This window comes from Salvelinus sp. IW2-2015, unplaced genomic scaffold, assembly GCF_002910315.2.
Source record: "Salvelinus sp. IW2-2015 unplaced genomic scaffold, ASM291031v2 Un_scaffold1865, whole genome shotgun sequence".
In the NCBI taxonomy this organism is placed as follows: domain Eukaryota; kingdom Metazoa; phylum Chordata; class Actinopteri; order Salmoniformes; family Salmonidae; genus Salvelinus; species Salvelinus sp. IW2-2015.
In genome coordinates, this window is record NW_019943229.1 from 159,858 (window position 1) to 178,098 (window position 18,241).

General features: G+C 45.7%; 1 protein-coding gene across 1 annotated transcript; it reads left to right on the forward strand.

Annotated features, from left to right (window-relative positions):
* The first annotated feature begins 1,758 nt into the window (after positions 1-1,758).
* nktr (natural killer cell triggering receptor) lies at positions 1,759-15,196 on the forward strand. The gene is made up of 7 exons (XM_070439710.1): positions 1,759-1,764; positions 1,876-1,960; positions 2,593-2,716; positions 4,100-6,979; positions 7,308-7,451; positions 9,233-9,325; positions 14,959-15,196. Exons 1-7 carry the CDS (start codon positions 1,759-1,761, stop codon positions 15,194-15,196), a joined length of 3,570 nt encoding a protein of 1,189 aa, XP_070295811.1.
* The last annotated feature ends 3,045 nt before the right edge of the window (positions 15,197-18,241 follow it).

Sequence of the window (18,241 nt, forward strand, 5' to 3'; positions counted from 1 at the left end):
GCGGGCAAGACTAGCCGGGCTCTCCGTCCCTCGTGAGGAGGTGATCACGAGAGAAGCGTCAGCAATCACGACTAGAGGTCTAATCTTCTGGATACTAACCTCCTCTCTGGTTACTAGGGTGAGGCAAGTAACCATCATGTATGCTCCTATGTTAAACCGACACAGTATTGGCATGTAGAAAATTAAATAGAGAGCCGGGGCCAGGAGGGACGCAACCAGCAGTCAGTCTATCTTCTGGGATACTAACAAAATCAGCCTCTCTCTGTTACTAACGCCTGCTTAAACAGCGGGCAGGGAGGGGACCAACCAGACACGTCCACGTCTATTCTCTGGATACTAACCTCTCTCTGTTACTACCTGTTAACCAGCCGGCCAGGAGGACCACCGAGGACACGTCAGTCTATCTCTGATACTAACTCTCTCTGTACTAACCCGTTAACCCGCAGCCGGGCCAGGAGGACCAACCAGACACGTCAGTCTATCTTTCTGATACTAACCTCATCTCTGTTACTAACCTGTTAACCCAGCCGGGCCAGGGAAGGGACCAACCATCAGGACCGTCAGTCTAATCTCTGAATAACTAACCCTTCTCCTGTTAACTACCGTTAACCAGCCGGGCCCCCAGGAGGAAACCAACCAGACAACGTAGTCTATCTCTGATACTAACCCTCTCTCTGTTACTAACTCCCGTTAACTTCAGCCGGCCAGGAGGACCAAACCGAGACACGGTCCAGTCCTATCTCTGAGAACCCTCTTCTGTTACTTGTAACCCCTTAACCAGCCGGGCCAGGAGGACCAACCAGACACGTCAGTCTATATCTCTGATAACTAACCCTCTCTCTGTTACTAACCCTGTTAACAGCCGGGCCAAGGAGGACCAAGCCAGACAGTCAGTCTCTTGATTCTGATCCTATCGATGTGTTGCATCCTAGAGGGTCAATCTATTCCCGGACCTATCTAATCTAGATCAATCTAGTCACGGACCTATTAATCTAGGGGTCAATCTAGTCGGACCCTTCTAATCTAAGGGTCAATCTAGTCCCGGACCTATCTAATCTTAGGGTCAATCTAGTCCCGGCCTATCTAATAACTAGGTCATCTAGTCCGGACGCTATCTAATCTAGAGGTCAAATCTTAGTCCCGGACCTATCTAATCTACGTCAATCTAGTTCCCCGCACCTATTTAATTTCTATGGGGTCAATCTAGTCCGGACCTAATTTAATCTAGGTCAATCTAGTCCCGCCTATCTAATCTAGGGGTCAATCTGATCCCGGACCTATCAATTCTAGGGGGTCAATCTAGTCCCGGACCTATCTAATCTAGGTCAATTCTAAGTCCGGACGCTATCTAAGTCTAGGGTCAACTAGTCCCGGGACCTCTCTAATTCTAGGGTAACTAATCTAGTCCCGGACCTATCTAATCTAGGGTCAATGCTAGTCCCGGACCTATCTAATCTAGGGTCAATCTAGTCCGGACCTATTCTAATCTAGGGTCAATCTAGTCCCGGACCTATCTAATCTAGGGTCATTTCCCGGACCTACTATCTAGTGGTCAATCTAGTCCCGGAACCTATCTAATCTTAGGGTCAATCTAGTCCCTCGACTATCTAATCTAGGGTCCAATCTAGTCCCAGACAATCTATCTAGGGTCAATTCTAAGTTCCCGGACAATCAGGCTCAGTCTAAATCTGTTTAATACAGTAGTTACCCTAATTTACTCAAAGAAATTGACAACTTGACCTGGAATGTAATTGAAAAATGCCTGTCATGAAATGGGGCATTAACTAACTTTTTAAAGAGCCTCAAAACTGACCTAACTGAAAACCAAATGTCTTCCAGTTTGTTTGTCTATAATTGTGTTCATGTTATTTCCAGAACTGCGCAGAGGCCTCCTTCCTTCCCAATGACCTGAAGCAGTCATCACCAAGTCTGGACGCAAGATCAAAGCAGAGGAGACATGGTACATTATCCTATTATAACACTATACCTATAACCAATGGTCCATTATCCTATTTATAACTACACATACTATACCAATATGGTACATTATCTATTATAACTACTACCATACTATACCAATGGTACATTATCCTATCTATAACTACTACCATACTAACAATGGTACATTATCACTATTAACATACTACCATACTATAACCATGACATTATCCTATTATAACTACTACCATAACTATACCAATGTACATTATCCTATTATAACTACTACCATACTATACCAATGGTACATTATCCTATTATAACTACTACCATACTATACCAATGGTACATTATCTATTATAACTACTACCATACTATACCAGATGTTGCTGAATGTCCTGAGAAATCTGTTGGTCTTGTGCCTATATTTCTGGTTTAACTGCCTAGCTCTCGTTTTTGCACTGTTAGATTATTTAAATCCCCACTAAAGCAACCATTCAATGTTGACTTCACGGACATCACGGAGCTCTGTGTAGAAACGTGGCTATCAGGGGAGGAAGTGACATGTGCAGAACCCAGTGTGCTGTAGGGCAGTCTGGTTAGTTTTCTGTTCTGTTCTCTCTGCAGAGGTACCTACACCCCGACGTGTCTAAGTCGCGCTCGGCTTCGGAGGAGGAGGAACAAGGAAGCAGCGAAACTCCTCCCCACTGGAAGGAGGAAATGCAGAGAACAAGACCTACCAGCCACCCAGCGAAGAGAGATGGAGCCGAGGAGAGAAGTACACCCACTGTTTCACTGTATACAATACATAGTGGAACTGCACATAGGGCCGAAAGGGCCTTACATTAAAGTGTCACATACAATAGGAGACTCCCAGCTACACTAAACCATGTGATTAACACTTTGTTGGTTTCTACATGATTCCATATGTTGTTATTTCATAGTTTTTGATGTCTTCATTATTATTCTACAATGTAGAAAATAGTAAAAAGGCAAACTCTTGAATGAGTAGGTGTTCCAAACTTTGACTGGTACTGTATATATAATATATAATAGGGAAAGGAAAGTGGGATACCTAGTCAGTTGTACAAGTTGAATGAATACATAGCTACTATAACTACTATATATAATACCTAGCTACTATAACTACTATAGTTATATATATAAACATAGCTACTATAACTACTATATTATAATACATAGTACTATACTACTATCATATACATACATAGCTACTATAACTACATATAATAATACATGTTACTATAACTACTATATATAATACATAGCTACTATAACTTACTATATATATATTAATACATAGCTACTATAACTACTATATATAATACATAGCTACTATAACTACTATACATATACATAATACATAGCTACTATAACTACTATATATAATACATAGCTACTATAACTACTATACATAATACATAGCTACTATAACTACTATATATAATACATAGTTACTATAACTACTATCCATAATACATAGCTACTATAACTACTATATATAATACATAGCTACTATAACTACTATACATAATACATAGCTACTATAACTACTATATATAATACATAGCTACTATAACTACTATACCTATACATCATAGCTAATATAACTACTATATATAATACTAGTTACACATATACTATAACATAGCTACTATAACTACTATATATAATACAATAGCTAATAACTACTATACATATACATAATACATAGCTACTATAACTACTATATATAATACATAGCTACTATAACTACTATATATAATACATAGCTACTATAACTTACTATATAATAATACATAGCTACTATAACTACTATACTAATACATAGCTACTATACTACTATTATACATAATACGCTACTATAACTATTATATAACCTATACATAACTACTATACATATACATAAACATAGCTACTATATACACTACTATATATAATCATAGCTACTATAACTACTATATATATATATATATATATATATATATATATATATAAATAAAATTATATTTATTATTATATATATATATATATAATACATAGCTACTATAGTATTGTTTGAAACCTTGAGGTCAGTTCGACTGTTCTCTCTGAGGGTGGGATCTTGATTTAACAGATTGAATGACCGTTGTTCCAGCAGATGGGAGGGAGACCGCACCAGGAGTGACTCCCCATGGTCCCAGTCCCCGGAGTGCTCCTCAGGCCACAGCTCTGACCGCTCCAGCCAGCACCGCAAACACAGGAAGGAGAAGAAGAAAGCCAAGCGCAAGAAGGCCAAGAAACGCAAACATGCCAAGAGACAAAAAAAGGAGTCCACCAAGAGCAAAGAGCCAAAACAGTCGCCCGTCCGAGAGGGTCAGGGGTCAAATCCTGGTGATATTGAGAGAAGGTCCCTCTCCGTGTCCCGGACCCCTTCCGCCCACAGACGCTCCCCCAGGAAGCAGTGCTCCGGGTCGGGCAAGCGGCGTCACTCCTCCCCTTCATCCAGAGACTCCAGTTCCTACACACCTAGCCGCTCCAGATCCAGGGGCAGGTCTATGTCTTACTCCCAGTCCAGGAGTCTGTCTCACTCCAGAAGCAGGTCTCTATCCATGTCAAGGTCCACATCCAGGTCTCGATCCAGATCCCGGTACAGATCCAGGTCCAGGTCTTTGTCCCGGCTCAGGAGGAGAAAGGCAACCAGATCCTCCAAGAAGCCCAAGATGGCTGACGTCAGCAGGCTAAAGCCAGACGCCGCAGGGGCAGTGAAGGGTGTAGAGACCAAAGGCACAGCCCTCCCTGCCACCCCAGCCCCTGAGAACGCCCCTGTCATACCCATGAGTGACAGTCCCCCTCCCTCACGCTGGAAGCCCGGCCAGAAACCATGGAAACCCTCCTACGTCCGAGTCCAGGAGGTCAAGACCAAGACGACCCCGGCCTGCCTGTCCCCCATAGGCCCCACAGCCCCCAGTACATCTGAGACCCACCCAGAGAACTCCCACCTGGAAAAGAGCCGTGGCTCTAAGAGCCACAGACACCAGAGAAGATCACCCAGCGGCTCCTACAGGAGCAGGTCCTACAGCCGGTCTCACAGTCACTCCAGGAGTCACTCCAGGAGTCACTCACGGTCCAGGATACGGTCACCAGGTCACTACTACAGCAGATCCTCCTCCTACAGCAGGTCAGACTCATATGACTCTCACAAGAGAGGCCTAGACAAGACTTTAGACAAGACTATAGACAAGGGCTGGAAGCAGTACTACAACTCTCTGAAGCGGATCAAGAACCTGGATAAGTACCTCAAAGCGCCTGACTCCCAGATCAACATGTTTTCATCTGACTCTGAGGACGGAACAGCCAGCGAACACAGTCCTGGGCCCAGGCAGAATGGCTCCAAGGGACCGAAGCTCTTTGGCACCTTATCAGAAGACCAACGTCGTCAGGAAACGGAAGCAAAAAGTCTGAAACCAAACCAAAAGTCCTTGGAGGAACCCAGCAGTAGGTCAGAGTGGGACAGTGACGGGGATAAACTAGGCAGAAAGACCAGCCTGGTGAACAACCAGAAGCCTGATGTTAGGTCAGCAGAGATTCCTGACCAGAGACTAGCAGCTCTCGCTGGGTGGGACTCTGAGAGCGACTCTGAGAAGGTGCTGCCCAAGATGGCCACCACCGAGCCCAAGGTCTTCCTGTCAGAGAAGGAGGAGGGCGAGGCCAGCTCCGAGTCAGAACACGAACACCATGTGCGGTCACACAGCAAGATGAACAAAGCCCCTGGAACCTCTGTGTTGCTGCTTCCTGCACCTGTACATAATGCCACCCCATTGGAGGGGAGCCCTGAGAAGGGCCCCGAGGCAGAGAGACACAAGAGCAGGAAGAAGAACAAACGTAAACACAAACACAAGAGGAGGAGCTCTGCCAAGTCTGGCTCCCACAGGTCAAAGGTCAAGTCGAAGCGGTCCAAGAGGAAACACCAGAAGCTGAAGGAGACATTCCACTGGCAGCCGCCAATGGAGTTTGGAGAGGAAGAGGAGGAGGATGAGTCCCAGAAAGAAAAACGTCTGGAGCAAAAACATGCTGCTGTAAAGGATAGTCCTCAGAGAGCTGTCAGGGGAAGACCTGGCAAATCCCCACGTCTGGAAAAGGAGGACAAGGAAAGTCCTGCTTCACCCAACAGAAACAGTTCAGTACAGCCAACGCCTCACAGCGTGGAAGATGCAGCAGAGATGACCAAAGAACTGAAAGCTAAACCAACTGCCAACTCAAACCCAAAACACACAAAACCTCAGGACCTCACTGCTAACCTGCCAAAGATGGATCAGCCAGAGATGGTAGACGATATGGAAATCTGCACCCCAGAACATGACCTCCCTGACCCCACTACCGAGCCACCAGGCCAACAGGCACCAGATATCAGTCTGAAAACACTGTCTCCTCTGAGTCGCTCCTTAAAGAAGGGAGACGTGCTTCTCTCACCTGTTAAAGATCCACAGTGTACAGCCTCTCTGCCAGCTGTGATGCTAGCTAGTGTCGAGCAGCAGGAAACTGCAGCAGGCAGAGCCGCTGGTCCTCCTGTCGACCCCAAATGGAAGCCTCTAAAGGGGATGGCTGCTCTGCAAGCCCTGAACCCAAACCCCTCCTCCATGGCTCATCTGCTCCCCACCAGACTCCCGGAGCACAGTGGGTCCCGGACCCAGCCCCAGGAAGGCATCAGGCCCCAGGGTAGCAGGACCCAGAGCCAAGGCGGGAGGACCCAGGGGGGAGTCAGCATCCAGATCAAGAGCCAGAGCCGGGTGCGTCCGGGGTCGCTTTTCGACGAGGTACGGAAGACGGCCAGACTGAACCAAAGGCCCAGGAACCAGGACAGCAGTTCCAGTGAGGAGAGGTCTGCAGCTGGAACCGGGGGAGGGGCCACGGAGGAGAAGCGGGGCAGCAGGAGGTCCCGGTCGGGGTCTAGCCATTCCCACAGGTCCCGGTCCAGAGGAAGATCCCCCTCCTCCAGCCGCTCCAGGAATAGATCACGCTCCTCCAGCTACTCCTCCAGGTTTGCTGACTGGCTTACTTACTTACTGGCTTACTTACTTACTGGCTGACTGACTGGGGGGTTTACTGGCTGTCTGTCTTACTGACTGACTGGGCGGTTTACTGATTGACTGGTTTACTGGCTGGTTGGCTGACCGACTGACTGGTTGGGTGGCCGGCCGGCTGGTTGACTGACTGAAATTATTGATGTTATTTTGATATGTAGCCAGGTAATGTCTGGTTTGTGTAATATAAAGGTAATTTATGCAACATATCCAGGTTTTATGATCTACAGGTCTGATATGGACTGGACAGAAATACTCTGATTTAATCTGGAACTCTTCTCCTAGGAGTCGGAGCAGGAGTAGGAGGAGGTATCCCAGAGGGCGCTCCCGGTCCCGCAGCATCACCTACCGCAGCTACAACAGTCATAGTCGGACCTATAGTAGAAGTAATTCCAGAAGCCGTTCCCATGATCGACGCAGGAGATCCAGGTAGACTAGACAAGTAGACCTATCCATCTGTCCTCCTCAATGTAGACCATCTAGACCTGTCCATCTGTCCTCCTCAGTCATGTCTCCATGGTTTCTCTACATGTGCATCAACATTCCAAATATACATTTTTGGGGTTTGTGGGTAAACTCCAGCTACAGTACATTCGGAAAGTATTCAGACCCTTTGACTTTTTCCCCATTTTGTTATATTAAGTCTTATTTTAAAATTGATTTATATTGGTGTTTTACGTCATCAATCTACACCCAATACCCCACAATGACAAAGCAACATTTATTTAAAAGAATAAAAACTGAAAAATCACATTTACATAAGTATTCAGACCCTTTACTCAGTACTTTGTTGAAGCACCTTTGGCAGCGATTACAGCCTTGAGTCTTCATGGGTATGACGCTACAAGCTTGGCACACCTGTATTTGGGGAGTTTCTCTCATTCTTCTCTGCAGATCCTCTCAAGCTCTGTCAGGTTGGATGAGGAACGTCGCTGCACAGCTATTTTCAGGTCTCTCCAGAGATGTTCGATCTGGTTCAAGTCCGGGCTCTGGCTGGGCCACTCAAGGACATTCAGAGACTTGTCCCGAAGCCACTCCTGCGTTGTCTTGGCTGTGTGCTTAAGGTCGTTGTCCTGTTGGAAGGTAAACCTTCACCCCAGTCTGAGGTCCTGAGCGCTCTGGATCAGGTTTTCATCAAGGATCTCTCTGTACTTTGCTCCGTTCATCTTTCCTTCGATCTTGACTAGTATCCCAGTCCCTGCCGCTGAAAAACATCCCCACAGTATGATGCTGCCGCCCCCATGCTTCACCGTAGGGAGGGTGCCAGGTTTCCTCCAGACGTGATGCTTAGCATTCAGGCCAAAGTGTTCAATCTTGGTTTCATCAGACCAGAGAATCTTGTCTTCTCATTGTCTGAGAGTCCTTTAGGTGCCTTTTGGCAAACTCCAAGCGGGCTGTTATATGCCTTTTACTGAGGAGTGGCTTCCATCTGGCCACTCTACCATAAAGGCCTGATTGGTGGAGTGCTGCAGAGATGGTTGCCCTTCTGGAAGGTTCTCCCATCTCCACAGAGGAATTATAGAGCTCTGCCAGTGACCATTGGGTTCTTGGTCACCTCCCTGACCAAGGCCCTTCCCCTCTGATGACTCAGTTTGGCCGGGCAGCCAGCTCTAGGAAGAGTCTTGGTGGTTCCAAACTTCTTCCATTTAAGAATGATGGAGGCCACTGTGTTCTTGGTGACCTTCCTGTGCTGCAGAAATGTTTTGATACCCTTCCCCAGATCTGTGTCTCGACACAATCCTGTCTCTGAGCTCTATAGACAATTTCTTCGACCTCAGGGCTTGGTTTGTTCTCTGACATTCACTGTCAACTGTGGGACATTATATAGACAGGTGTGTGCCTTTCCAATCAATTGAATTTACCACAGGTGGACTCCAATCAAGTTGTAGAAACATCTCAAGGATGATCAATGGAAACAGGATGCACCTGAGCTCAATTTCAAGTCTCATAGCAAMGGGTCTGAATACTTATGTAAAAATGTATTTCTGTTATTTATTTTTAATACATTTACAAAAATGTCGAACTCTTTTTGCTTTGTCATTGTTGGGTATTGATTGTAGATTGAGGGGAAAACAAATACGAATCAATTTTAGAACAAGGTAACAGTGTGGGAAAAGGGGTCTGAATAATTTACAAATGCAGTGTGTATTTGGATGAAGGGTGAATACTTTAATACTTTAGTGAACACTCCTTTGTCTATCTTAACACAGGTCTGACTCCTATGACACTTCCTCCAGTCGGAGTCATAGCCGCAGCTCCAGCAGGAGACGTGGGAGAAGGAGTGATAGCTACAGGAGCTCCAGGTAAGAGCCCCCTCACACACACATCAGACAGGTATATTCTCAACACAGGTATATTCTCACCCCCCCACCTGACAGGTATATTCTCAACCCCCCACCTGACAAGTATATTCTCAACCCCCCCCCTCACCACACAATTACAGGTACAGTGGAGCGAAGTATTTGATACACTGCGATTTTGCAGGTTTCCTACTTACAAAGCATGTAGAGGTCTGTAATTTTTATCATAGGTACACTTCAACTGTGAGAGACGGAATCTAAAACAAAAATCCAGAAAATCACATTGTATGATTTTTAAGTAATTAATTTGCATTTTTTGCATGACATAAGTATTTGATCACCTACCAACCAGTAAGAATTCCGTCTCTCACAGACCTGTTAGTTTTTTTTAAGAAGCCCTCCTGTTCTCCACTCATTACCTGTATTAACTGCACCTGTTTGAACTCGTTCCTGTATAAAAGACACCTGTCCACACACTCAATCAAACAGACTCCAACCTCTCCACAATGGCCAAGACCAGAGAGCTGTGTAAGGACATCAGGGATAATTGTAGACCTGTACAAGGCTGGGATGGGCTACAGGACAATAGGCAAGCAGCTTGGTGAGAAGGCAACAACTGTTGGACCAATTATTAGAAAATGGAAGAAGTTCAAGATGACGGTCAATCACCCTCGGTCTGGGGCTCCATGCAAGATCTCACCTCGGGGCATCAATGATCATGAGGAATGTGAGGATCAGCCCAGAATACACGGCAGGACCTGGTCCCAATGACCTGAAGAGAGCTGAGACCACAAGTCTCAAAGAAAACCATTAGTAACACACTACGCCGTCATGGATTAAAATTCTGCAGCCACGCAAAGGTCCCCTGCTCCAAGCCAGCGCATGTCCAGGCCGTCTGAAGTTTGCAATGACCATCTGGATGATCAGAGGAGGAATGGGAGAAGAGGTATGTGGTTGAGAGACAAATAGAGCTTTTTGGTCTAACTCACTCGCCGTGTTTGGAGAGAAGAAGGATGAGTACAACCCCAAGAACACCATCCACCGGAAGCATGGAGGTGGAAAACAGTCATTCTTTGGGGATGCTTTTCTGGCAAAGGACAGGACGACCTGCACCCGTATTGAGGAGGATGGATGGGGCCATGTACGCGAGATCTGACAACAACACTCTTCCCTCCAGAAGAGATTGAAGATGGGTCGTGGCTGGGGTCTTCCAGGCTGACAACGACCCGAAACACACAGCCCAGGGCAACTAGGAGTGGCTCCGTAAGAAGCTCTCTCAAGGTCTGGAGTGGCCTAGCCAGTCTCCGGGACCACCAATAGAAAATCTTTGGAGGGAGCCCGAAAGTCCGATTGGCCGCGACAGCCCCGAGACCTGAAGGATCTGGAGAAGGTGTTGGAGGATGGGCCAAAATCCCTGCCTGCGTGGTGGCAAACCTGGTCAAGAACTACAGGAAACGTATGATCTCTGAATTGCAAAACTAAAGGTTTTCTGCTACAAATACTTAATTCTGCTTTCTTGATGGTATCAAATACTTATGTCAATGCAATAAACATGCAAATTATTACTTTAAAATATACAATGTGATTTTGCTGGATTTTGTTTTTGATTCCTTCTCTCACAGTTGAAGTGTACTATTGTAAAAATTACAGACTCTACCAATGCTTGGGTTAGGGAAACCTGCAAAATGTCCGGGTTCAATACTTGTTCTCCCACTGTAATATTCTCACCCCACCTGACGGTTATATGTCTCAAACCCCCACCTGGACAGTATATTATTTCACCCCACCCCCTGCAGGTTTTCATCAACCCACCCTGCAGTATATAATCTCACCCCCCCCACCCCATGACAGGTATATTCTCACCCCCACCTGACAAGGTTTATACTCACCCCCACCACCCTGAACAGGTATATTCTCCCCACCCCACTGGAGGTATACCACGCTCAGGTTATTCTCACCACCCACTGAAGGTATTTCTCAACCCCCACCTGACAGGTATATTACCACAGTATATCTCCCCCCACCTGAACAGGTATATTCTAACACACCCACCACCTAAGACACGAAATTCTCACCCCCTAGGATATCTCACCCCCCTAGAGTATATTCTCACCCCCACTGACAGGTACTATTCTCACCCCACCTGACAGGTATACTTCTCAACCCCCTGAACAGGTATAGTTCTCACTCCTGACAGGATATTCCTACCCTCCGGTAATCACCCCCCCACCCGAGCAAGGTATATTTCCACCCCCCCCCCCCCCCCCCCTGACACGGTATTTCTCACCCCCACCTGCAGGTATATTCTCCAACACCACACATCAGACAGGTATTTCTCAAACCCCCACCTACAGGTATATCTTCTCAACTCCCTGACAGGTTATATTCTCACTCCTGACAGTATATTCTCACTCCTGACAGGTATATTCTCACCCCACACCCTGACAGGTATATTCTCAACTCCCCCCTGACAGATTATTCTCAACCCGCCCACTGACAGGATATATTCTCACCCCCACCTGACAGGTATTTCTCAAACCACCCACTGACGGTCCCCACCTGCACAGGTTCTCTCTCAACCGCACACTGACCATGAGCGGTATAGTTTGCTCACACCCACCACCTGCACAGTAATATTTCAACCCCCCCATCTGCACAGGTTATATTCTCTCAACCCCCCACCCCCGACCGGTATATTCTCACCCCCCCCCCTGACAGGTATATTCTCACCCCACCGACAGGTATATATCCACTCCCATGACGTATTAAGTCCACTCCCTGCGGTATTCTGACAGGTATATTTCAAACCCCCACCCTAAGGTAATATCTCAACCCCCACCTGACAGGTATATTCTCACCCCACCTGACTCAGGTATATCTCCAGCCCGGTTTCACACGCTCGTTTTCCACCTGACAAGGTTCAATTACTCACACCCACCTGACAGGTATAATCTATCTCCCCCCACCTATCAGGAATATTCCAAAGGTATATTCTCAACCCCACTGACAGGTATAATTCTCCAACCACACCACATCGATATAGATATACCTCCATACTCAACCCCCCACAGGTATATTTAAACCCCCTGACAGTTATCTCTCCACACCCGCTAATTCTACCCCCACAGGTATATTTCTCACCCCACTGACAGGATATTCTCAACCCCCACCCTGACAGGTAATATTCTCATCCCCCACCTGACAGATATTCTCCACACCCCACGGCTGAGGTATATTCGTCACTCCCTGACAGCTATATCTCACTCCCTGAAGTATATTCTCACCCCCCCACCCCGACAGGTATATTCTCAACCCCCCCCCCCCCCCCCACCTGACCAGGTATATTCTCACCCCCACCTGACAGGTATATTCCTCACACACACATCAGACAGGTATATTCTCAACCCCCCCACCTACAGGTATATTCTCACTCCCTGACAGGTATATTCTCAGCTCCTACAGGTATATTCCACTCCCTGACAGGTATTTCTCACCCCCACCCCTGACAGGTAATTCTCAACCCCCACCTGACAGATATATTCTCAACCCCACCTGACAGATTATTCTCAACCACCACCTACAGTATAATTCTCAACCCCCACCTGACAGGTCCCACCTGACAGGTATATTCTCAACCCCCACCTGACAGGTATATTCTCAACCCCCCACCTGACAGGTATATTCTCAACCCCCCACTGACAGGTATATTCTCAAACCCCCACCCTGACAGGTATCATTCTCACCCCCCACCCCCTGACAGGTATATTCTCAACCCCCCACCTGACAGGTATATTCTCACTCCCTGACAGGTATAGTCACTCCCTGACAGGTATATTTTTTCAACCCCCCACTGAAGGTAGTTATTCCAACCCCCCACCTGACAGGTATATTCTTCAACCCCCACCTGACAGGTATATCTCAACCCCCACTGGAATTCTTCAACACCCCCCACCTGACAGTATTTTTCACCCCACCCACCTCCCCTGCAGGTTATTCTCAACCCCACCCCTGACAGTGTATATTCTCAACCCACCTGACAGGTATATTCCAACACGCTGACAGGTATATTCTCACCCCCGCACCTGACAGGTATTTTCACACCCCACCCCTGACAGGTATATTCTCACCCCAACCCCCTGACACCGATTGAATTTCTCAACCCCCCACCCTGACACGGTATATTCTCAACCCCCACCTGGACAGGTAATATTCCAAGCCCCCCACCTAGATCAGGAGTATATTCTCACCCCACCTGACAGGTATATTCTCACACACACATCAGACAGGTATATTCTCAACCCCCCCACCTACAAGTATATTCTCACTCCTGACAAGGTATCTACCTGCATATTCTCACTCCCTGACAGGTATATTCTCACCCCCACCCTGACAGGTATATTCTCAACCCCCCACCTGACACGATATATTCTCAACCCCCACCTGAACATATATTCTCAACCCCCCACCTGACAGGTATATTCTCAACCCCACCTGACAGGTATATTCTCTAACCCCCACCTGACAGTATATTCTCAACCCCCCACCTGACAGGTATATCTCAACCCCCCACCTGACAGGTATATTCTCAACCCCACCCCTGACAGGTATATTCTCACCCCCACCCCCTGACAGGTATATCTCAACCCCCACCTGACAGGTATATTCTCACTCCCTGACAGGTATAGTCACTCCCTGACAGGTATATTCTCAACCCCCACCTACAGGTATATTCTCAACCCCCACCTGACAGGTATATTCTCAACCCCCCACCTGACAGGTATATTCTCAACCCCCCACCTGACAGGTATATTCTCAACCCCCCACCTGACAGGTATATTCTCAACCCCCACCTGACAGGTATATTCTTCAACCCCCCACCTGACAGTATATTCTCACCCCCCACCCCTGACAGGTATATTCTCAACCCCCACCCCTGACAGGTATATTCTCAACCCCCCACCTGACAGGTATATTCTCAACCCCCCACCTGACAGGTATATTCTCACCCCCCCACCTGACAGGTATATTCTCACCCCCACCCCCTGACAGGTATATTCTCACCCCAACCCCTGACAGGTATATTCTCACACCCCCACCTGACAGGTATATTCTCAACCCCCCACCTGACAGGTATATTCTCAACCCCTCCACCTGACAGGTATATTCTCACCCAGGTTAATTAACTGTTCTCTTCTCCTCTTGCTAAAGTGACTCCACTATTTTTATTTTTTATTTTTGTATGTATTATTTTTCTGGGGGGTGGGGGTTTCCCCAATTTCGTGGTATCCAATTGTTGTTTAGTTACTGTCTTGTCTCATCGCTACAACTCCCGTACGGACTCGGGAGAGACGAAGGTCGAGAGCCATGCGTCCTCCGAAACACAAACCCAACTAAGCCGCACAAGGCAACCCTCCTAACCCGGACGATGCTGGCCAATTGTGCGCCCCCATGGGTCTCCCGGTCGTGCCGGCTGCGACAGAGCCTGGGCTCGAACCCAGAGTCTCTGGTGGCCACTGCGCCACCTGGGAGGCCTTAAAAACATTTTTAAGAGTCTAACCATCCACTTAACTAGACTAAAGTGAAATATTTAGTTCTATTTCACTGTTTTCCTCATTCATGTGTCTGTCCCTCTGCAGGTCCTACCACTCCTCTAGTCGCAGCTCCTCCGACACTGGAGTCACAGTGGAAGATACAGCTGATCTGGACCATGTCTGTTACCGTTCTGTCCTGATGACTCATGAGTCTGTCCTGATGACTCATGAGTCTGTCCTGATGACTCATGAGTCTGTCCTGATGACTCATGAGTCTGTCCTGATGACTCATGAGTCTGTCCTGATGATCATGAGTCTTTCTGATGACTCATGTCTGTCCTGATGACTCATGAGTCTGTCTCTGTCCTGATGACTCATGAGTCTGTCTCTGTCCTGATGACTCATGAGTCTGTTCGTCCTGATGAGTCATGAGTGTCTTGGTCCTGATGATTCATGAGGTGCTTGGTCCTGATGATTCATGAGTCTGTCTCTGTCCTGATGATTCATGAGTGTCTTGGTCCTGATGATTCATGAGTCTGTTTCTGTCCTGATGATTCATGTGGGCTGATCTGGTTCATGATTCATGTGGGTCTATACAGCTATCATGCCTACTCCCTGTCACTCAGTGTCATACGAACTGGACAAGAAGTACAAACAGATTGGGAACCAGGCTACTCATTGTTCATACCGAACTGGACAAGAGTACAAACAGATCTGGGACCAGGCTACTCATTGTCATACCGAACTGGACAAGAGTACAAACAGATCTGGGACCAGGCTACTATACATGCCTCCTTTTGTTCTCTCATCTTCTATTGGGAACTTATTTGTTTACTTCTTATATAGAGGGAAAAGTAATGACCTGTATGTCATTTGTGTGGCTATCAGAAAGCATTCATACCCCTTGACTTATTCCACATTTTGTTAGAACCTGAATTCAAAATGGATTAATTATCTATTTTCTCTCACACATCTGCACACAAAAACCTCTAATGACAAAGTGAAAACATGTTTTTAGACATTCTTGCTAATTTATTGGAAGTTAAATACAGAAATATCTCCTTTATGTAAATATTCACATCCCTGGCAGCGATTATAGCTGTGAGTGTTTCTGGGTAAGTCTCTCAGAGCGATTACAGCTGTGAGTGTTTCTGGGTAAGTCTCTCAGAGCTTTCCACACCTGGATTGTACAACATTTGCACATTATTCTTTTTTAAATTCTTCAAGCTTTGTCAAATTGGTTGTTGATCATTTTCAAGTCTTGCCATACATAATTAAGCCACTCAGGAACATTTAATGTCTTCTTGGTAAGTAACTGCAGTGTATATTTGGCCTTGTGTTTTAGGTTATTGTCCTGCTGAAAGGTGAATTAATCTCTGGTGGAAAGCAGACTGAACCAGGTTTTCCTCTAGGATTTTACCTGCTTAGCTCTATTGCATTTATTTTTATCCTGAAAAACTCCTAGTTCTTACAGATGCCACATTTTTGACAGTTTTACTTTAGTGCCTTAATGCAAACAGGATGCATGTTTTGGAATATTTGTTATTCTGTACAGACTTAATTTTTTTCACTCTGTCAATTAGGTTAGTATTGTAGAGTAGCTACAAGGTTGTTGATCCATCCTCAGTTCTCTCCTATCACAGCCATTAAACTCTGTAACTGTTTTAAAGTCACCATTGGCCTCATTGTGAAATCCCTGAGTGGTTTCCTTCCTCTCCGGCAACTGAGTTAGGAAGCCTGTATCTTTGTAGTGACTGGGTGAATTGATACACCATCCAAAGTGTAAGTAATAACTTCACCATGCTGAAAGGGATATTCAATGTCTGCTTTTTAAAAAGTCTATCTACCAATAGGGGCCCTTTGCGAGGCTTTGGACAACCTTCTTGGTCTTTGTGTTTGAAATTCACTGCTCGATTGAGGGACAGTACAGATAATTGTGTGTGTGGGGTACAGAGATGAGGTAGTCTTTCAAAAATCACGTTAAAGACTATTATTACACACAGTGAGTCCATGCAAATTATTATGTGACTTGTTCAGCACATTTTTACTCCTGAACTTATTTAGGCTCCTTGTCATAACAAAGAGGTTGAATACTTATTGACTCAAGACATTTCAGTTATTCATTTTTTATTAATTTGTAAAAAATAATACATAATTCCACTTTGATATTATGGGGTATTGTGTGTAGGCCAGTGACACAACATCTAAATTTAATCAATTTTATATTCAGGCTGTAACAACAAAATGTGTAATAAGTCAAGGTTGTGAATCCTTTCTGAAGGCTCTGTATATTTGTTTATTCCTAACACAGTTTTAATTTGTTTTTTAAAATTCATTTTATTTAGTTTTGATTTTATACACTGAAATAACTGAATGTACATCAAGCAAGAAACTGATCCAATGTTGAGTTTATGATAGACAAGTTCTAATGTTTTTGTTTGAGAATGATCAATGTGTTATAAATGTATTTGCTAGTTTGCATTTAAATGGCGGTCACCACACATCATGTGGGTAAAGGAAGAAAAGCAATACCTTAAGCTGCTTGGACAGGGTGAGACGGGAGGCAGGACAGGGTGAGACGGGAGGCAGGACAGGGTGAGACGGGAGGCAGGACAGGGGCTCTCTGGTTGGTTAATACTGGTTAGCAGGAGGTGTTTATTGTTTATTTTTCTTGTCATAAAAGTACAATTGTTTTCTCTAGATTGCAGGAAATGGCAGTTTGACGTTCAAAAACGCAAAAAACATTCTGGATCCAAAGGGGGGCACTGCCCCCTTGGCCGTATTCTGCAGCGCCACATTGTTAACAAATCCTGGGGAGAACCCTGGGTTAGTAGTGGTTGGTACTGGATCATTCTCATTAGTATATACCGCAGCAAACTATACCAATGTTTTGCAAAGGAAATTAGTTTCTTATTAGTCAAGTTCAGGTCAGGTTTTCTTCCATTTTTGAGCCAGTGATTACAGAAGAGAAATGCCTGTTTAGTTTTTCACTGAATATTTTCATTGTTCTAACAGTTATTTTGCCTCAATAGTTTCATGAATGTACAACGTGTATTGACGAGATGTCTGTATCCTGCGGTCTTTGAAAAGGCTGCATTCAAACATTAAAACTCAAGTAAGGCTTTTGCATTTTCTAATTTGTTCGGTGTTGATTTTCTGGTATGGACACTGTTCTATGGTCAGAGGCGACAGGGCTGACACCCACTGCTCTACTGTATGGTCTACTGTATGGTCTACTGTAGAACAGGTTCACTATGGTCTACTGTAGAACAGGTTCACTATGGTCTACTGTTGAGCAGGTTCACTATGGTCTACTGTAGAACAGGTTCACTATGGTCTACTGTAGAACAGGTTCACTATGGTCTACTGTAGAACAGGTTCACTATGG

Bases quoted from the DNA above. Each gene is read 5' to 3' on its own strand.
- nktr (XM_070439710.1), top strand. The intron at 1,961-2,592 runs GTACATTATCCT...GACGTGTCTAAG, and splicing joins ATCAAAGCAGAGGAGACATG to TCGCGCTCGGCTTCGGAGGA. The intron at 6,980-7,307 runs GTTTGCTGACTG...CTCTTCTCCTAG, and splicing joins TCCTCCAGCTACTCCTCCAG to GAGTCGGAGCAGGAGTAGGA.